The sequence below is a fragment of the Leopardus geoffroyi genome, chromosome D3 (genome assembly GCF_018350155.1).
Source record: "Leopardus geoffroyi isolate Oge1 chromosome D3, O.geoffroyi_Oge1_pat1.0, whole genome shotgun sequence".
In the NCBI taxonomy this organism is placed as follows: Eukaryota; Metazoa; Chordata; class Mammalia; order Carnivora; family Felidae; genus Leopardus; species Leopardus geoffroyi.
Window position 1 is genome coordinate 30,426,887 of NC_059339.1, and position 22,073 is coordinate 30,448,959.

A 22,073-nucleotide genomic window follows, 5' to 3' on the forward strand; every position below is an offset into this window, starting at 1 on the left:
GTTCTAGAAAACTGCTTTCACGTGTTGCAATTTCAAGAAGACATGAACACTCACTATCCTCACATTTACTCAACGTCATTCTTGTAGTAGGAAAGAAAAAGAAATGCAAGCTCTAAGAATTGGAAAGAAACGAAAATGCCACTATTTATAGATGATATGTCGCTGCATGCCCCGAAGCCAAAGGAATCTTCAGATAAGACACTCGAGTAAGAAACAATATATTGTGGGGAATAAGCTTAGACAATTAAAAGACTAGTTGTTTGGAAAAATCAGTATAAGAAATGTCTTTCCTGACAAACTATTGGCAGATTCAATGCAATTCCAATGAGAAACGGCTTTGGAGAGCTTGCCAAGTTGATTAAAGAAGACCTGTGGAGCCCTTCCTCCCTTTCTTCTTTCTCATCCCCAACGGTTTAGTTCCCAGTCCTAGAAACAGAGGCATGGAGTTGTGGGGGTCCAGAGTGAGGTGCTGGAGCTTAGACAGAATGGGGAAGGCATTACGTGTGGGACAGTCACCCTACAGTGTTGGAGCTCAAGTGAGAGCATCCCTGAAAAGTGAATGACATAGAATAATGAAGTATCACAGACTGGACAGGGTGGGGAGGCATCTGCACAGGGGAAGAGTAGCCCAGCGTGTGTTTTCAGAACCTGCAGGGGGGCAAACCGTCTGCAGAAGAGGTGGCCTGGCACAGGGTGTCTGAGAAAGGAGATATGTACATGTCTCAAAGTACTTCCCCACAAAATACTAAATAATTGGAAAGTGGAAAGTTAACATTCCAGGCGAGAAACCTGGCCGATACTACCTCCGGTGGCCAACATTAATATCCCAGCATTGGGACAAGTCAGAATTGTAGGTCTCATGATAGGATGCAATGAAAAGAGTAGGTTGTAGTGATACTCTTGCTAAAAATGTATGATCTGAATTTTGCCGTAAGGAAACCGAAGAAAAATCCACATTGAAAGACATTCCACATTACTGGAATTTACTCGTCAAAAGGTTAAAAGTCATGAAAGTCAAGGAAAGACAAAGGAACTGTTCTAGAGTGAAAGAGACTAAGACACACAACTGCATTCAATACATGGCTCTGAACAGGACCTTCCTTGGTATTATGTATACTACAGATAAGTGAGCAAACTTAAAAAGAATTATGAGGAATAAATGATAGAATTATACTGAACCCTTGAACAAAAGAGTTTTAATGGGTGCACTGACTACACACAGATTTTTTTTTCAGTACTGGAAATGTATTTTCTTTTATAATTTTCTTCACGGTATTTTTTTCTGTAGCTTACTTTATTTTAAGAATATAGTACGATACATATCATATACAAAAGATCATTGGTAGTAGCAGTGGTTAAGTCTTTGGGGGTCAAAGTTCATGGCTTTTTGACTGTGAGGGGCAGGGCTCAGAGCCCTTAACCCCATTGTTCAAGCAACAAGTGTATTAGAGTTAATGTTCTGATTGTGAAGGTTGTATGGTAGTTATGTGGAATGTACTGACTTGTAGGATTTAAATGCTACAGGAATCAGGCATCCCATTAGTAATTTACTTGCAAATGGCTCTGGGGCTGGGGTGGGGGGGGGGAGTTCTTTTTTTTTTGTTTCTCTATTTTTTCTTTTCTCTAACTTTGTTTCCAAAAAGCAAATCAAAAATAACTAACTAACTAAATAAATAGGAAAGGTGAAAAGCTTTAGGCAAATCTCATTTCTCCATGTGGAAAGAGCTATGAATCAGTGTTTACAATTAAAATTATAAATAGGTTTTATGGCTCTATAAAAAATTCTAATATGTACAAACATTGGCAATAGCCATAGCAGGAATACATCAAACTAATGTCTAAATCTTTAGGCCCACATATAGTGATAAAAATTGGAAAATACAAAAAAGCCATCCATGGATACTACTGAAGTATTAATGACAACTTGGTTGTTTGGGTGCTGTTCAAACAGCAGGGAGTGGAACAGTCTGATGTATGTCAAACCCTCTAGTGCTGGTTTCCACGTACAAAATGTGCTTAAAAGTTAATGAGATGCCAAGAAACATAGTTTAAAATATTATACAGATTTTCATTACACACATATGACACAAAAACATGTTCCTTTAATCAAGATTTTTCCATATAGTGTGTTCAATTGGGAAACAATGAAAATGTTTTGTAAGCACCCTGTAAATTTTTTCTATTTATTTTTCAAATCATATAATTTTTGTTCAAAATCTGTACATATTCTTGTGACGCTTTCCATACTGGATCTTGATTTAGAATTGAATCATCAGTAGATACTAAAGGAGTTCTACAGGATCCTCTTTCAAATTCGGTAGCAGCTGAAAAGGAAAAGAAAGAATTATCTTCTGTCTCCAAAATACTTTCCATTACAAGTCCTTAAAAAAAAAAAAAAAGAAAGAAAAGGAAAGAAAAAGAAAAAAAGAAAGTTGGGGCCTTTATGAAAAGGTGTCAAGAAAATTGAAAAATAACTACGTACAACTGCAATATGAAACCCAAGATTAGTATTAAATATATTTTGCTCAGGGTTGCACACTGAATGAATTGGTATTGTGGATAAATATCAGAGTTTCTGGTTTTTTCATTACAAGGTGAAATTACAAGATGAGGACACAGTCCACCCTGAACAATCATAAACTATAAACTGAAAAATCAAACAGGCATTTCCAAACATTTCTGAACAGGACCTTCCTTGATATACAGATGAAAGTGACAGGTGTAAAACACAGCACTACTGGAACATACAGAAGGGACATCCCAGTTTTGCGTCAATATTGTCTGCTTTTTGGTGAAGGTGATATGTAAGCTGACACCTGAAGGACAAGGAAATAGTATGCTCGGTAGAGGGAAGAAGCACATAGAAAGAGCTAGATGTGAGGAAGAACACTTGTGCAATTATGAGTAGTTTAGTTTGACAAGGTGCTAGAGCAAAGCAGCAGAGTAGGGCAAATAGTGAGACAAGGCTGAATAATCTGGCAAGAAGCAAACTGATTTGGGTGTTTTCATTCCATGCTAAGGAATTTGAAGTTTTCCCCAAGGGCAAAAGCAATGACAAAGTCAATGAGTGAAGATTGAAGCCCGCTACCTGTCAAGTGACAGCTATATGACCTCTAATTACTTAACCAAGCATTACTAAGACGACTTTGGCTTTGGGTCTTTTTGGGTCTTCTAGCAGAAACAACAATTTGATAAAGCACACCTTATCTGAGACTTGTGCAGGTTGACAGTTCCATAGGGATGGCACCAGTGAAGGAAGATTATTGCCACAAATAATAACAGATATATAGACTTAAAGGCCATGGAACAACCTTAGTGACTTGCTCCTAATGAACAGAATATATGACTATGATCCTGTGTGTATTCCAAGCCTAGGTGACAAAAGGCGATACAGGTTCTGCCTTGCTCTGTATCTCAGGCTGCTTATTTGGAATCTAGCTCCCCATCTAGTGAGGAAGTCTAGGCCACAAAGGGGGTCTAGGTGTGTCAGTTTAAGTGTTCCTGCTGCCTCCTGAACTGAAGTCCCAGGCAACAGCCAGCATCAACAACCAGACGTTAGTGAACAAATCTTCAAATGGATCCAGCCCCAAACCTTTCAGTTGCCCCACCTGAAGCTGAGCGGGGCAGAGACTAGCTGTCCTGGCCGCACTTTTCCTAACAGATTTGTGAACAAAAGAAATCTAAACTTTGGGGAGTTTGTTAAGAAAACACAAAAATGATAAATTGGAAAGTGGATGAAAGAAAAGAGATAAGACACATAAACTTGTATAGGAGAAATTGGTCTCCATTAAAGTAGGATGTAATAAATGTTAAGATTAATTTATTAACAACCAACAGTGCTAATGAGAAGAAGCAGATAACTAGAAGCAAAATCTAAGAAGTTTTTCTCTCCGTTTTTCCCCAGTTAGGATCATATTAGCTGTTCATTTTTCATATATGGCCTTTATTATGTTGACGTATGGTTCCTCTAAGCCTACTTTGTTGAGGTTTGTATCATGAATGGATGTTATAGTTTGTCAAATTGTTTTTCTGTATCTATTGCAATGATATGATTTTATGCTTTTTTGAAAATTAATACGAGGTATCACATTCATTGCTTTGCAAATATTGAAGCACCCCTGCAAACTAGGGATAAATCCCATTGGGTTATAGTCAATGTTTTTTTTAAGGTTTATTTATTTTTGAGAAAGAGCGCAAGTGGGGGAGGGACAAAGAGAGAGGGGAACACAGAATCTGAAATAGGCTCCAGGGTCCGAGCTGTCAACAGAGCCTGACACTGGGCTTGAATCGACGAACCATGAGATCGTAACCTGAGCTGAAGTTGGATGCTTACCTGACTAAGCCACCCAGCTGCCCCTGGTAAATGATTTTTTAATGTATTGGTGGATTCAGTTTGCTTATTTTGTTGAAGATTTTTGCACGTTCATCAGACATGCTGGCCTGTAATTCTCTTTGTGGTGTCTTTACCTGGTTTTGGTATCAGGGTAATGCTGGCATCACAGAATGGATTTGGAAGATCCCTTCCTTTTATGTTTTTCTGGAACAATTTGAAAAGGACAGGTATTAATCTGTTTCTTTTTTCCTTTTTTTCTTTCTTTCTTTCTTTCTTTCTTTCTTTCTTTCTTTCTTTCTTTTTTGGTATTAGCTCTTCTTTACATGTTAGAATTTACATCTGAAGCCATCTGGTCCTAGATTTGTGTTTGTTGAGAGTTTTGTCATTCCTGATTCAGTTTCTTTGTTGGTTATTGATTTTTTTCAAGTATTCTATTTCCTCTGGTTTCAGTTTGGTAAGTTATATGTTTACAAGCAATGTATTCATTTCTTCTAAGTTGTCCAGTTTGTTTGCATACAGTTTTTCACAATATTCTCTCATAAATGATTCTATTTCTGTGGTGTTGGTTCTTATTTCTACGCTCACATTTGTGGTTTTACTTATTTTGGTATTTTCTATTTTCTTGTTGATAACTCTGGCTAAAGCCTTACCAGTTCTATTAATTCTTACAAAGAACCAGCTCCAGTTTTCATTCATCTGTTCTACTTTTATATGTTTTTTGTTTGTCTATCATTTATTTCTGCTTTAATGACAGAAACGAGTTGGTCAGTGTATCTACCTAATTGCTCCCACTTAGGATTTACAATGGGAATCCTACAAAGGAGGGTGAGAGTGGGATGACATTAACTGTTCTGCTTGGAAAACAGTTGGAGTTTCACTACATATCGATAAATTAGAATCCTGAAGGGCACATTAGTCTTTTCTGAGATTGAATTGTGAAATCTCTGAAAGGCTGATTCACACAAGTGGATGGGAAAAAAAAAAAATGAGTTTCTGAACTTGCAATGGTAGGAGCCCTATGTTTCTAGGTAAGGCCCTGACTGAGCAGCCATTTCTAGTTTTTCACTGGCATTTCTTTTCCTTTACAAAATCCAACAAGGAGAAAAGTCCATTCCTTTGAGAAGGACGTTTGCATAACGACCTGCTAGTCATTGTCTTGATGAAGACAATAAATTGCAAATTTGTAACTACAAATTACAAGAAATCATCATTAAAACAACCCGTTCTCAAACTCTCACTGAAGGGTTGAGATTACAGGAGAAAGTCAGAACTCAAGATCAAATGATCACTCAAAGTTTGGGGAACTTTGAAACACGCTGAAAAATATTAGCAGGGACTCACATATCTGTATGCCAACGTTCCCAGCAGGATAATTCACAATAGCCAAAAGGTGGACTAAACCAAACGCTCACGGTGGTATATATAAAATGTTGCTTGTCTTAGACTCTCACGTTTTTATTAAAATCTCACTACAAACATCATTACTTTATGAATTCAATCCACTTCATCTACATAGAAGAATTACATCACTCGTAGTAAGTAGGAACAATATGAACCTACTATTCTAATCTCTGAGATTTTTCATATGATCCAAAACATTCTTATGTACCACTAGTGAAATAAGGATTCCTTTTCAGAAGGACAGACATTAAGAGACTGACTTACCAAACTTGTCTTTAACAAGTTGCTCTCAAGGTCTTGAATTTGGGCCACTTGCTGTTTGATGGTTTTTTCCTGTCTGGCATTTTGAACTTCTAGCCTAAAATGCAGATCTTAAGATAATTATTCTCACACATCAATGTAAAAGAATACCATATAATATCTGAACAAATGAGGGTATTACAGAAATTCTGAAAAGTGTATCAAGAGGAAGTTTTGCAATTGTGCCATTTTTCTCGTTGTGTTTTGTGGATAAGGTGCAACATTGAGATATAATATGACACAATTTTGCATTTCAAAATAGCTCAACTCTGGAATTTGTATCCAGCTTTTAACAATGATATACTGGCATAACTAGTACATTTCTCTTACTACACTGCTTATCTGCCTTATAAATAATCAAGCTATTTTCTATGAGGTTTAAATTATACTTTTTCATATGATCTTTCATCTTCTCAGCATATCTTATGGTCTCTGCATATCGATCTTGTTCTTCTTGCAACTAAAACAAAGAAAAAATAATAATTTTAACTACTGAGAATCTAGTAGAACACCATCACTTGTTTTTGTAACTAAATGTTTTTTTATTTGAGAGTTAGAGAGAGAGAGAGAGTTAGAGAGAGAGGGAGAGAGAGAAAGGGAGAGAGAGAGAGAGAGAGAGAGAGAGACAGCATGCACAAGTGGGGAAGAGAGGCAGAGGGAGAGACAGAGAAAATCGTAAACAGGCTGCAACCTCAGGGCGAAGACTGATGAGGGGCTCGGTCTCATGACCGGTCTCACGATGTGGAGTTTGGGATCATGACCTGAGTGGAAATTAGGAGTCAGGTCGCTCAACCAACTAAGCTGCCCAAGTGCCCCTGTAACCAGAATCTTATTGGACCCAGCCACACTCTCCTCTACATGCTGATCGATGGCTACTTTTAGGTCATAACAGCAGAGCTGAGCTGCTACAACAGAGACTATGGCCTAAAAGCCGAAAATGTTTCAATACTCTTACAGAAGAGTTTACCAACCGTACTCTACTACAAAAACATAACGTCTTTAATGTTTTTAAATTATATATGATCAGATAAACATACAAATGTATCTATCGGTCAAGTAGAGGGAATATAGGAAATTACCTTATGGTAAACGTTTCTGTTTTCATACTCCAAGCACCGCGTCAACTATGATTTCAAATACTCACATAGGTGAATGACATTGCCATTCTCGTGATTATAAAACTGAACATGCTGTTTTCAGTGACAACAAGATATTTCATGGAACAGTTTCAGAAGCAGTATCTTAGTAGGAGCCAGCATGCCTGGATCTAAATTCCCAATTCTGCTGGTGATGCGCTGTATGACCTTGAGCAAACTACCTAAAACTCCTGTGTCTCATTCTTTGCATCTGTAAAATGAAGGTAATAACAGCACCTACTGGGGCACCTGGGTGGCTCAGTCGGTTCAGCGTCTGGCTCTTGATTTCGGCTCCGGACATGATCTCAGGGTCATGCGATTGAGCCCCACATCAGGCTCTGCGTGGACAGCGAGGAGCCTGCTTGGGGTTCTCTCTCTCTCCCTCTCCCTCTCCCTCTCTCCCTACCAGACCTACCCCACAATCTCTCTCTCAAAACAAATAACCTTAAAACAGTGATCTCCAAATAAATAATAATAGTATCTACCTCACTGGGATGTTGGGAAGATTAAATTAGGAAATAATACATGAACAACTTAGAAGGGTATGCGGCACATAGTCAGCTCTAAGTGTCTGCATTCAGCATGATTACTGTGGCTGTATTTTGCATTCCAATACAATGTGATAGTTTAGGCAGGTGGCCTGCCAATACAAGTGGTCCCCATACATATTATATTGAAGTTATTCTTCACTCCACCGCAAGTGGCAGCAAATGGGGAGCATGAGGCCCAGAATCTCTCCTCAGTACTTCAAACAACTTTGCCAATGCCACTAGCCAACAGTACTTTTTTCCCACTTATGATACTTTTAACTTACTTCCTCTCTATACTACTCAGCGGACAATGCTCACGGACTACACTACAAATAGCACCTCCTAGATTGAGTAATAGATGCTTTACGTGACCATCAGAGGCAAGGGAAAGCCACTGACATGGAAATAACGGAGTCTTGCTAAACCAAAGTTTCTCAATCATTTCATGTCCATACTGTTTACGTTAGGCTGCTTTAGCAGGTACTCTGATGAAGAGATTAAGGCTTTGTGGTAAAAGCATATCAGAAAAGCTGTCCCCAGAGCTTTGCAGTTGGTAAAGTACTATAAATCTATAAATCTATTAATCCCAGTTCTGGCTGTGTAAGGAAGAAAGACAAATTTAGAGTGCTTTTTCATAGTGAGGGGGAAAAATACCCAAACATTTGATTGAACATTTCTCCTCTATTAGATTAAGTGCTTTCATTAATAGTTTTACATATATACATGTGTGTGTGCGTGTGTGTATATATATATATGTATATACATGTATATATACATATATACATATATATAAAAATGTATATGTAAATATATATATACACATACACACATTTTTTTAATGCTTATATACATGTATATATACATATATACATATATATAAAAATGTATATGTAAATATATATATACACATACACACATTTTTTTAATGCTTATTTTTTGATAGAGAGCACAAATCTGAGTGGCGCAGAACATGAGGGACACAAGGGATCCAAAGCAGGCTCTGCTGACAGCAGAGACTCCGATGCAGGGCTCAGTCTCAAGAACGTGGAGATCGTGACCTGAGCTGAAGTCAGACACTGATCGGACTTGAGCCACCTAGGCACCCTTCAATTTTGTATGTAATTTCTTTTTTTTTTTTTTTTTTTAATTTTTTTTTTCAACGTTTATTTATTTTTGGGACAGAGAGAGACAGAGCATGAACGGGGCAGGGGCAGAGAGAGAGGGAGACACAGAATCGGAAATAGGCTCCAGGCTCTGAGCCATCAGCCCAGAGCCCGACGCGGGGCTCGAACTCACGGACTGCAAGATCGTGACCTGGCTGAAGTCAGATGCTTAACCGACTGCACCACCCAGGCGCCCCTGTATGTAATTTCTTAACATACATTTAGAATAAAAGCTTTGTTATACCAATGTTTCCAAGAAGAATTTATTGATACGGTATAAAGTACTTAATTTTATCGGAAAAACTGTTAAGTTAAAATATTTTCAATTTATACAAGGGTAAGTACCACACGTATCAAATATTATTATCCCTTAAATTTATACTTAGAAAGACGAAATTTCCTGTCATGAAAAAAATAAAAACAGCATCAAATAAAGAACTAAATTGTTCTGCGCAGGCCAGATGACAAGTGTCAAGAGAGTTAAGGCTAAGGGGAGTTACAACAGTCAGAGAAAGTTCATAGGAAAGGAGACTGTGAGACAAGTCTGAATAACATAGGTTTACTCAAGAGGAACAGAAACTAAAAAGACAGCATGAGTAACGGCGGAGAGATGGTGAAATCAACCCACTTAACTCAGAGTATAAAATCTGATGGCAGAGACATTAAAAACAGGTGTCCACACAAGAACTATGTGAATGTTCATAAGCAGCAGTATTAACAGGCAAAAAGTGGACACAACCCAAAGGTCCATCAAGCGATGAACAAGGGCCTTAGCCCACAATGGAGTACTGTTTGACAATAAAAAGAAATGAAGCACTGATATAAGCTGTAACCAACACAGATGAACCCAGAAAACATTAAGTGAAGCTAGCTAGTCCCAAGGGATCACACGTTGTGTGACTCCATTTATATGAAATATTCACAAGAGGCAACTCCAGTGAGAGACCAAGTAGTAGACTGATGGTTGCCTGAGGCTGGGGGCAACGGGTAAGGGTTTCCTTTCAGGGTGAGGAAAGCATTCTACTTGATGGCAGTGATGGTTGCACGAGCGTACACAGAGACAGTGAACTGTGCGTGTCAAATGGGTGACTTTTATGGTATGTGTATTGTACCTCAAAAAGGCTTTTAAAAAAAACCCAATGGCAGGACACAGATAATGTTCTTAATTCGCACTTTTGGGCGTACATACTATACATGATCTGAATAGTTCAGATCATGTGCTTTGACAACATGTCTAAAAGGCAAAGAAAATGAAGGAAATTCCTAAGTTCAAGTGGTTTGTTAAGTGATCTTTCTGTACAAGTCATCCTGAAATCAGTACAGATTCTTCCCAAAAGTGAAGATGAGAACTCAGACAATGATCTGAAACATTCCATTAAACATTATCTTCTGATTTTGTCCAGCTCGCCTCATCATGGTAATAGAGATATCATTAAAAAACATTGTTTAGGAGGGGACAAAAGTCTCTTGAGGCACCTGGGTGGCTACGTCAGTTAAGTGTCCAATTCTTGCTTTCAGCTCAGGTCATGATCTCACGGTTTATGAGACTAAGCCCCACGTTGGCTCTACACTGACAGCATGGAGCCTGCTTGGGATTCTCTCTCTCTCCTCTCTCTGCCCCTCCCCTGTTAACATGCATGCACACATTCTCTCTCTCGCTCTTTCTCTCTCAAAATAAATAAATCAACTGTAAAAAAAGTTTTACATTAAGGAAAGAAAGAAAAAAGTCTCTCAATTTCTGTGAGGAAGGAGACAAAAGCCTCAACTTTCCTAACTATTACAACAAAAAAACATATAACGCAAATAGTAGAATGAAAGTCAGAGTTTACGAAATAAATGTATTGTAAAGATACTAAAATCATAATCAATTAATTATAATGAAAATACAAAAGAAAGTGGTCCATGGAAGTTCGTATCCTAAAACACCTTATATTATTTAACCAGCTATAAGTTAACTGTAGACAGGTTACATTTACTACATACTTGACTTCTGATTCGACCTAATTTCTTCTTGAGATCCCGTGTCCCATCTTCCAGACGAAGATGTGACATAACCTCCGGGGAAGCGTCTGACATAGACGGTTTCTTCAGAGTATCAGCCAGTTCTTGTTGAAGTTCTCTCACAACTACCTAATAAGGCATTTCTGTTACTGATTTTCCAAATCATCTTATTATTAAATTATGTTAATAATAGACAACTCTAACATGCGTACTTTGAGAAATATCACCACATACATCAATCCACCTTCTTTTATTTTTTTTTAATTTTTTCTTATCGTTTATTTATTCTTGAGACAGAGAGAGACAGAGCATGAACAGGGGAGGGGCAGAGAGAGAGGGAGACACAGAATCTGAAACAGGCTCCAGGCTCTGAGCCATCAGCACAGAGCCCGAGGTGGGGCTCGAACTCACGGACCGTGAGATCATGACCTGAGCCGAAGTCGGACGCCTAGCGACCAAGCCACCCAGGTGCCCCAATTCACCCTCTTTTAGCAACACATACACATTCCTGTTCCCTGAATTCAGTTAAAGAACAAAAGGTGTTCTCTCCCTGCCTAGTCAGGATGATGTCACTTAGATAATGAATTCAGCCACACTATCCGTTCTCCACTGGTGAATTTGCAAAGCTTCATAACCTACAGAAGTCTCAAAAAGAAATGGGGACATAGTGGGCACAGCAGTAGTAAATTCTGTATTATGAAAGGTTTTCTCTCTGTTTTTATTACAGGCTTAAGTTACCATCAGAGTTCCTCACATATCCAATCCTCTGCTCTTATCCTTCTAATAGAGTCCTATCTCAGAACCAAAGTAAAGTCATTCCAATGGCCCCTGCTTCCAACCCCCTCCCTGACCTCAGCTCCTACAGCTCTCTCCCCTACTCACTCCATTCCTGCTAAACAGGAATCCTGCAACCCCTCCTTGGTCTGAAAATGGAGATCCAATGCTAAATTAATAAATCACAGAGAGATACAATTCTCTTTGTACTGGACAAACCTATGCCCACATGATAGTAACTGAGCTTCAAAATGAGCAAATTATTTGTAACAATATTTAAAATAAGTTATAAATAGCAGTGGGAAGATTCTTCAAAGATGGCTTTGCTTAAAACTCACCACAGTTGTCCCAAATTATGATTTAGTGAAAAGTAGATACATTTAAAGAATTAAGAGGTTGTAGGAACACATGATTTGAGACTGAAAATTTATGTGAATAAAAATGAAATCATACCAACTTAAAATGTATAAAAAGCTACCAAAGGAAAAGTACTACCAGATAGAGCACCTACACTTCATTTCATCTGGGAAATCTGAAGTGACTGTCCAGTTAACTCAATCAATTGAATCTGAGTTTCAAAATACTCATTTTACCTTTGAGCATTTTCATTTACCAGCTCACCCCAGTAATAAAATGTGGTGGCAAAGATTACAATTATTATTGTAGGGGTGTTTGGGTGGCTTTCTTGGTTAAGCAAGCAACTCTTGATTTCGGCTCAGGTCATGAATCTCACAGCTCCTGACTTTGAGAGTCCTGTGTCGGGCTCCACGCTGGCAGTGCAGAGCCTCCTTGGCATTCTCTCTCTCTGCCCCTCCCCAGCTCATGTTCTCTCTCTGACACTCTCTCTCAAAACAAACTTAAAAATATATATATATTATTATAGCAGTATAAGACTATCATCTAGTAACAGTTTATAACTTAACCTCTTAAAGTTTCATAGATGACATAGTATCTGTACTCAAATCAAAACACCTCTCAGGTCTAATTTTTATTTGCTGCATACGAGTTATGCTTTTTGTTGATTTATAGTCTTTTTGTTTTTTTTGTTGTTTTTTTTTTTTTTAATATTCAACTAGATTCACAAGTCAGCCATAATCAAATATTACCTGCGTTTTCTTTCTGGAAATCTGAAAAATTGTTATCTTTCTGGATACTTACTTCTAATTTTGCTTTCTCATTTTTATACTGATACATTCTTTCTTTTAAATGTTTACATTCATCGATTAACTCTTTATTTCTTTCTCCCAGCATAAGACCTTGTTCTTCACGTTTAGCTTTAAGGTATTTTTGGATATTCTGAAACTGGTCTTGCATATTAATCACTAGCTTTTCTTCACTGTCAGCTTGGTTGTGAGCAGCATCTAGTTGCTGTCTAAGCAACATATTTTCACTTTGTAGTTGAGATAACCTTTCCTCGAAGGATTCCTGCTTTGCAATGTAGTTATTCACTTTACTTTGTTCCTTCTGATACATGTGTTCAATTTCCATCTTCTGGCATTGTGTTTGGCTTAGGTCCCTTTGTACACATTCTAAAACTAAAGTCTTTTCTCTGAGAGCATCTTTTGTGTGATGGAGCTCAATTTCCAGGGCATTGAATTTACTTTCAACTTGAGAAAGTTGCCGAGAAAGAACTTCATTGTTATCTTGTAGTTTAGACACATCAAAATTCATCTGGTCCTGTAAGTGAAACCATTCATCTCCTGCTCTCTGGAAAGCAAGTTCTAGGTCTCTTCTTGATGTCTGACTCTGTTCATGATCGTGTACAGCAGTAGCCAGTCTAGCACGGTATGATTCAACTTCTGCTTCCAGGCTCTCTTTCTTTTGTTTTTCATTCTCCAGTTTAGACTTTAGCATCGTAATCTCAGCAGTCAGAACATTAAGCTGTCCACTATATTGAAATATTGTTTTTGATAATGTTTCCTCATTCTGTTTTATGGCCTTTTGAAGATTGTCATTCTTTTCCTTTACACTTTCAATGTCTTCACAATATTTCGTTTCCTTTCTCTGGTTCTGATTTTTTATGGTGTCTCTTTCCAGTCTTAGCATGGCGATTTCATCCTGCAACATGTGATTTTCATGCAACAGATCTTGTATTTTCTCACGACTATCAGAAAGCTAAGTAAAACAAAGGACATTTTCAGATAGTATTCAATAAAATGACATTATCATGCTTTTCTTTGAAATTGAAGTATAATCTATGTTTAAACAATGAAAAGGTTACAGGAGGCACCAGGGTGGCTCAGTTGGTTAAGTGTCTGACTCTTGATTTTGGCTCAGGGAATGATCTCACATTCTGTGGGTTCAAGCTCCACATCAGGCTCTGTGCTGACAGTCAGGAGCCTGCTCAGGATTCTTGCTCTCCCTCTCCCTGCCCCTCCCCTGCTTGCGTTCTTTCTCTCTCTAATGAATAAAGAAACATAGAAAGAAAGAAAGAGAGAGAGAGAGAGAGAGAGAGAGAGAGATGGAAGGAAGGAAGGAAGATTACAGTAAGTGAATATCCAACTGGAAAAAAATGAAGTTGGCTCCAAATCTCAAATTTTATACAAGCATAAGTTCCCAAAAGTTCAGAACTTTAACTGAAAATAATGAAGGCATGAAAGTAAAAAAGAATTCGTGAGAAAAGTTTTCAGAATCTCAGAATTGGAAAAGCCTTTCTCTGATTTACAACAAACCAGAAGGCCTGAAATGAAAGATTAATAACTCTGACTACACTTAAAAATTGAGTTTACAGTAGATATCGAACACAGCTACCCCACAGTAGAATCGTTAGCTCTGCATCTACTTGGACAGATTAAATTTCCTAAAATTCTTTTTTCCTGAGAATATTTCATAGATATCTACTTTGCTAACATTTCTATAGTCAGATATAAAAATAGATCTATTGATAACTGACAAATCTAGGCAATGTACTATAATAGAAACACTTCTCCATACATAAATGAACTCATGTGGTTATCACAATTCTAGAATGGAGAGATTAAAAAATGGTGAGCTGCAGGACTCTCCCCAGGTCTTCTCACTCCACAACTAGTGATCTTGCATCAACCACTGCTACTTCTCTAGTGTAAACACACATTTATGAAAGAAGTCTTGGATTTCAAACTACTGATAGGAAATCAGGTGAAATTTATACATCTCTTAGAAAATCATGAAATTATTTACTGCTGCAATCAATAACTTGTATTTCCTCTTCATGTTGAAAATAGTAATAAATATAAAAGAGGGGAAAGACACTCCACTATGTTATTAGGAATAAAATACCTATCAATAAATTGGCATTAAGTATATACCATAGCATACCATTGTTTTCAAAAGTTCCTTGTAATGAAAGAGGATGCTACCTGAAGCAAACTGTTACTTTTCTCAAAAGTAGGAGACTTGATACCGAAAATATGATCTGGGAAATGACTATACTCGTCCTCCTGTCCATTAGCAGAAGTGTTCAACTAATCTATTAATATATCAAGGCAGTGAAGTAACTGTTCAAAACCAAAACACATGTTGCTAGTAGCAATAGTTTTGAGATTAGGGAAAGCTCATCGATTCCTACAGAAAGTAATAAAAGCCTCTCCTTTGGATGAGGACATTACGAATGTCACTAGCTGTTGCAGACAAATGCATTTAATCAAGAATATTATTTTAGCCAATGAAACAAAAATGCCACCGTCCCCCATACCCCTCCCCCAAAATATATGTGCTTTTAAAATCCTCTATAGTTTCCATGATGTACAGTGTTGGGTTTTTTAAATTTATATATACATACATGGAGAAAAAGTAATAATAATTAAAAAATAGAATGTATACAAATACATACACACATGTACTTCAAATAACTAAAGAAGATATTTCAGAATTCGTTTTCTTATGAGCCATTTCTAGCACCTTTTGCTTGTAAAAGTGATTGTTTAGACTTCCATCTTGTAATACTCTCTGGCCTTCTGTTCTGGAGAAAGTTGCCACTGTCACTGCGCTTTTCTACAACCTGGAGATACATTTCATCACGATTTTGGTCTCATACCGTTAAAAAAAAAAAAAAAGTCAAAAGCTGAAGAGGAAAACTTTAAACAAATGTTCCAAGGAACATGATCCCGTGTTTTAATTTATTTTAAACCTAAATAATGTATATTGAATCAAAGGGATACCATAGAACATATGTATAATACACTATATAATATTGATGGAAATATACAATTTTTTATCAAAAAGTAATTTACCTGATTCAAATGATCTTTTGTGGCCTTCAATTCCATGTTTAGTGTTCTAAGAGCGAGTTCAAATTCTTGTTTTGTTTCAACTTCTTTCTTATATTGGTCTTCTGTTCTTCTTAACTTCTCCCTAATTTTTTCATATAACATATCAGCATTTCTTCTTGTTTCTTCTTCTTGTTGTAAAGTACATCTGCAATTAAATGTGCTTATTTTAAAATTTGTTTTGTTAGAAATAAAAAGTTCCTCTTATGATCTCGTTCCACATATGTTGGCTTACTGTCCAAATGAAATTTCTATGTTCTCAAGTTTTTTTTTTCCTTTCTAAGGCTCATGTTTTTAATTTGTCACTTCAATCTCTTCCAAAACATATATACCGTTGAAAAGAAGCAAGGACAAAGCATTATGCAACTTAGTTACTTTTAGTCAGTAATAATTCTGGTAGATGTTGTAGGAAAGAAGTTTGAAATTATTCAAGAAAGTGAGAGTTGAAAATTACCCCTTTTCCCACAGGTATAATTATTCCTCCACAGGACAGATAATTCAGTTACTCATTAAAAAGAGAAGTTGCTGTTTAGAAACAAGTTTATCAATTCACTGGAAATACAATTTCCACTTGACAAAACATTACAGGTACCTCCAAAAATGATGTGCAGTGTAAGAGAGCATCTGCGGATGTTGTTTACACAACATACACGTGCAGATTACTGTCATCCAAGACTAGACTAGCAAGTCTAATATCTGTTGCCCTATACTTTTTGTTTCTTCTCCCACAACACTTGCAACTTACCTTGTTGATGATTACCTACTTTATGAATCACTTAAAAATCCCTTCTAGAACAACACAGGATACATATCAATTAAGTAAACAATAGGGAGTAATATGAGCTTTCAGCATACACTTTTGAATTAATTTTATCTACCTATGACAGAGATGTTGTAAAAACTTCTCAGTAATCACTTTGCGTATTACATTTTTTTAAAAATGTTTATTCATTTTTGAGAGAGAAAGGGAGAGCCCATGCAAACAGAGGAGGGACAGAGAGAGAGAGGGAGACAGAAAATCCGAAGTGGGCTCTGCACTGACAGCAGAGAGCTCAATGCGGGGCTCGAACTCACGAACCCTGAGATCGTGACCTGAGCCAAAGTCAGACGCTTGAATGACTGAGCCACCCAGGCACCCGCATTTTCCTTTGTTTAAATTTTTTATTGAGAGAGAGATGACACAAGTGAAAGAGGGCAGAGAGAGAGAAAGAGAGACAGAATCCCACGAGGAGCAGAGAGAGAGGGAGAGACAGAGAGAGAAGAGGGGCTCACCCAAAGTGGGGCTCGTGCTCACCCAAAGCAGGGCTTGAGCCCACCCAAAGCTGGGCTCAAACTCACGAGATCATCACCTGAGCCGAAGCCAGATGCTTAACCAACTGAGCCACCCAGGCACCCCCACTTTACCTTTTAACCCCTGCATGTTAAGAATCAAATGGAATCAATTTGGGGGAATTACTGCCTTGAGAAAAATGACAATTTTATACTCTGTTGGTAGGGACAGAAATTAATATAAACTTTCCTGAGAACAATTTAAAAATATGGATCAAATACCTTTTTCAAAATTTTTATACTTTAACCAAACTATATTATCTTGAAGAACTTATTCCAAGTAACCAGAAATGTAGAAACAGATTTATATAAAAGACATTCTTGACACCACTAATTAAAATACAGAAAGATGAAAAACAAGCAGAATTCAATCTGTTAAATAATGATGTCTCTTGGACTATGGTGGACTTTTACATGGCCATTAAAATTGTGATTTGGAATAGACATTAAATTATTAGAAGTATTCACTGTTAAGAACTTGCTGTGTTATTGCCAAGAATCCCACACTTCACAACACTAAAGAAGTTTCCTTTCCTGGAAAATCCTATAAGGTAAGTTTGCAGTTACAAATCTGCCCCTACACATCTGTCGTACAAAAGTAAAAAGTTCAAATATTTCTTTAAAACTGAGACGCTATACCTCAAACTGCATACTTCATGTTCCCATTCCACTTTTTGATGCTCTAACCGTGATATCACGTCGTTGGCTTCTCGTAGCTCGTTTTGTAGTGCACTAACCGTTTTTTCCATTTTTTTAATTTTTCCCATAAGTAGTTTACAGTGATTTTTGTTACGTTTCCTTAATCTTTCATAGGAAACAAGTATATCCTGAATTTTTAAGAAGTCACCAGAATCTGCATCAGAGAAGAAACAGAAAGAGAAATAAAATATATGAGTACTTTTTGCTTATACAGGACTGTGCATCTTTAATTCACTCATTCACACATTGAATAAATATATACCTTCAATGTAAGACATTATACTCAGCTCTACAGATACACTTGAGAAGACCCCTGGTTCTTGATTAGCTTAAAGTTTGGTGAAGGAGAAAGACAACTCAAATGATAAGTCTAAATTCAGATAGTTCCTATTAGAAAACAGAGTTCTGTGATCATAACTCGATCCAGATTGGGCCCAAGAAAGAAAGATTTCCCTGAGGAAGAGATAACTCTACTGAGGAATGAAGGATGAGCAGGAGGCAATTAAGCAAAGGAGGAAGACAAGCACCCTCGACAGTCTAGAGCATGTGCCGAAGTTCCACTGGAACCTGCTTCTGGCCAACATGGAGTAACACGTACTGATTGATCTTCCTACCTGAAGCAGGCAAAACCAAAACAGACAAATTACAATTTTAACATGATTTTCAAGACACAGAACTTCAGACAATGAAGGACAATGATCCCTGAAAACAAAACACGTTAGCCTAACACATGCCCAAGCTCACTGCCTTGAGAGCGTTTTCAGGCTACGACCCAGGAGACATAAATGATTTAAATAGACTCCACCAGCCTCCTTGAGTCGAGGTGACAAAACTGAGAGTCTGGTGAATTCAGGGCACATAGAGATGACAGGTCAGCATCCAGGAGAGGAGAAAGCAGAACACAGAAAGAACCCTGGACATCTGCAGAGGGTCCCCTTTGGCTATTCAGCAGAGTAACAACCAGTGCATACATGGAAGGAAGTCATCAAGGGAAAAAAAATCTGAAAAGATAGAGGAAACACTGCCTGGTGCTCCCACAGCATGAGGGACAGTATCTATTCACATTAGCTAGGATAGAAAAACTCATGATTTGCCTTAGGCTGATCACCACTCTGGATTCATCCAATAATTCCTAAGAGTAAGAGTAAAGGATCCAACTGTTTGTAAGTAACTTAACTATATCTCCAAACAAAGCATGAAAAGATAACTAGAGGCATAGAAGCTATTGTTTTAAAAACCAAATAGCACTTACAGAGACGTAAATTATGTTAGACATGAACAATACGATGGACAGGAATAAACACATTAGACATCACAAAACACAAGACTGAAGTTTAACACTGGAAACCCGGGAGAAAACTTCAAGGGGGAAATACACAATTGCCCAGAGAGGCAGGGGAAAGGGACAGGAAAAAAAAATGGCCCAAATCATCCTAAACTTCATGAAAACTATAATCCCACCGACCCAGGTAGGATCTGTCTAGGAAAGAAGAAATGGAAGTAAACTATTGTAATTTTCCTAAACTATATACGATGTGGTATAACATTAATGGAAGCTAGACTGTGATGTTTAACCCACAGACTATAAAACCTAAACCAACCACCACAATAGCAAAACTGAAAAGTTCTAGCTAGGAAGCCTAAGTAAATAAGGGAATAAGTGAATAAGTGAATAAATAAATAAATAAATAATAAATGGATAAAACTGAATCATAAAAATGACTCGATTAAAAGAAAGCGGAAAAAGAAGAGAACAGGAACAAGGAGCAGATAGGACAAATGCAAATCAAACAGCATGATGACAGATTCAAATCAACTATATCAATAATCACAGTAAAGGAAAACGGTCTATATTAAGCCTCAACTAAGACGCAGAATGTCAGAATGGAGAAAAAAGGAAGACTCAGCTATATGCTACCTATACAAAATGCACTTTAAATGTCAAGACAGAAATTTGTTCAAAAGACAGAAATATGATATAGCACACTAACACTTGACCAAAGAAGGCTGAGCTAGAGTGGCTATATGAATACCAGACAAAACAGTTTCAAAACAAAAAATTATTACCAGCAATAAACAGGTCATTGTATAATCATAAAAGGGTCAATTAATAGCAATCTTAAATGTTCATGGATCTGTTAATAGCTTCAAAGTACCTGAAGCAAAAATTGATAGAACTGAAGAGAGAAATAGGCAAATTCACAATTATAGTCTGATATTTCAGTAGGCACAACATCAGCAAGGACACAGTAGACTTGACCACCACTATTCTTCCCAAGGATCCATGGAACACTTACCAAAAAAGACTATACTCTGGGTCATAAAATAAATCTTAATAAAAGGAAAAAGTCAAGAGGCCTGAAGTCATAAAAGTGTGTCCCCTGACAACAAAGCAATCAAATCAGAAATGAAGAACAAAACCATCTCTGGAAAATACTCAACTATTTGCGAACTACAGAACACATCGAAATATCCCCTGGGTCAAAGAAGTAATGAAATGAGAAAAAAATTAGAAAGGATTCTGAACTGAATGAAAATGAAACCATAGTAGAATTTGTAGAGTCCTGCTTTAGTATCACTCACATGAAGACTGATGGCACTGAATGTATACATTAAAAAAGAAGAGGGAAGTGCTACACTCTTTGCTGCCTTTGTGGCTCCTCCCCTGCTTCCCAGGCAACGCTCTCCACCCTGCCCATGTGGCAGTTGGAGAGCTAGAACTTTGTTCATGTGCACATGGAGCTGGCTTTCAGCCTGGTGGGGGCGGGGTGCGCCACCTACCGGGAATTGAAGGTGGGGGAGTACCTGCAGGAGGCACAACCCTATGCTGAGATGGGCAGGGGACGGACGCCCCAGCGGCCCACCCCTCCCCGCTCCCAAGGCCCCTCCCACGCCAGGCCCCCGCCACACCCCACCCACGCCACCCCGCATCCCCCCGCCCCCCTCCCAGCCGCGGGCACCCACGCCCCTGCCACACCTAGCCCCCACCTCCCCGCCCCCCCACGCCACACCCCACCCCTGCCACCCCTAGCCATCGCCAACCCCGCACCTGCCACACCTCACCCCCGACCCCCTCGGCACCCGCCCTGATGCCCCCACACCCCCCCCCCCCTGCGCCAACCCCCGCCCCTGACACACATAGCCCCCTCCCCCTGGCACCCCCGCCCCCACCACTCCCCCCCACGCCAACCCCCGCCCCTGCCAACCCTCACCCCCCGCCCCCGCCAACCCTCGTCCCCGCCCCGCCCCCAGCCCCCGCCGCCCCCCACCCCCACGCCCCTGCCGCCCCCCACCCCCCCGCCGCACCCCCGAACCCCCGCCCGTGCCGCCCCCACCGCCCCCTCCAACCCACCCCCCCCCCCCCGCCACCCTGCCCCCGCTGCACCCCCTGCCCCAGCCGCACCCCTGCCACCCTCCCCCCTCTGCTGGAGCCGGAGGCGGCGGCGGCAGTGGCGGAGGCATGGGCCCTTCTGGAAGGGAGAGCCCAATGTCTGTGTACCTGTCTCCCCTCCCTTCCTCTCCGCCCTTGCCATGGGTTTTGTGTTCTAGCTCCCCATCTTTTTCTGATTACCTACATCATCACCCTTCTTCCGGCCGGCCTCCTTTCCCAGCTTCTTGCCACAGTTTCTCTCACTTATGCCTCAGTTACTCAGGCTCTTTTTACTCTAGTCCTGCCAGAGACTTCGCACAACCAGCAGCACTTAATAGTCTCTTTCATGGGATGTCCCTGTCCTTCCCCTTTCCCCACATCCTATTCGGGGCTGATGGCAGCCAGAAATCCTTCCTATTGCGTTTACCGGCAGTTTCCACCTGGCCCTGAAGCTTGGCGCAGATCAAGTCCACCACACCCACGCTAGGAAGGACCCCTAGGAGAACCACTTGTCCCATGGTGGTATTGGACAAGATGTTCTCTGTTTTCCTGGGGCTGTTTATTTTAGTCTGAATATTTGTTACTCTCCACCGCTATACTTTGCAAAGGTATGTTCTGGTTGCATGACAAGGAGTTAGACATGAGCCAGAGACCATTTGCAGGCAAGGAGAAGACTTTGACATTTAGGATTAAAGGAAGAAAGGAGAAACAGAATGTTAAGAAGGTTAGATTTCTCAAAGTATTTTGATATCTTTTGTGATCTGAGGAAGTGCAGATTACTGACCCT

General features: G+C 39.1%; 2 protein-coding genes and 1 long non-coding RNA gene across 5 annotated transcripts in view; 2 read left to right on the top strand and 1 right to left on the bottom strand.

Moving 5' to 3' along the window:
* Positions 1-2,109, top strand: part of LOC123588125 — a 25,428-nt gene extending 23,319 nt beyond the window's left edge. The window contains exon 4 of the long non-coding RNA XR_006707716.1: positions 1,967-2,109. This is a non-coding gene — a long non-coding RNA (uncharacterized LOC123588125). The remainder of the gene's footprint in view (positions 1-1,966) is intronic.
* Positions 1-2,713, top strand: part of LOC123588118 (translation initiation factor IF-2-like) — an 18,659-nt gene extending 15,946 nt beyond the window's left edge. Inside the window, exon 2 of the mRNA XM_045458427.1 lies at positions 2,595-2,713. The gene's annotated coding sequence lies outside the window, so the exon portion shown is untranslated. The remainder of the gene's footprint in view (positions 1-2,594) is intronic.
* Positions 2,166-19,770, bottom strand: LOC123588117 (ankyrin repeat domain-containing protein 26-like). Of its 3 annotated transcripts, XM_045458425.1 has the most exons (7): positions 18,179-19,770; positions 17,857-18,070; positions 15,853-16,036; positions 10,847-10,993; positions 6,424-6,494; positions 5,999-6,092; positions 2,166-2,324 (listed from the first exon to the last, which is right to left on the bottom strand). In XM_045458425.1, exons 1-7 carry the CDS (start codon positions 18,192-18,194, stop codon positions 2,283-2,285), a joined length of 768 nt encoding a protein of 255 aa, XP_045314381.1. In that variant the 5' UTR covers positions 18,195-19,770; the 3' UTR covers positions 2,166-2,282. The 3 variants fall into 3 exon arrangements, with proteins under 3 accessions (XP_045314381.1, XP_045314379.1, XP_045314380.1); XM_045458423.1 differs by lacking the exons at positions 15,853-16,036; positions 17,857-18,070; positions 18,179-19,770 and adding an exon at positions 12,797-15,821; XM_045458424.1 differs by lacking the exons at positions 6,424-6,494; positions 15,853-16,036; positions 17,857-18,070; positions 18,179-19,770 and adding an exon at positions 12,797-15,820 and having other exon boundaries at positions 2,305-2,324.
* Positions 19,771-22,073: the final 2,303 nt, after the last annotated feature.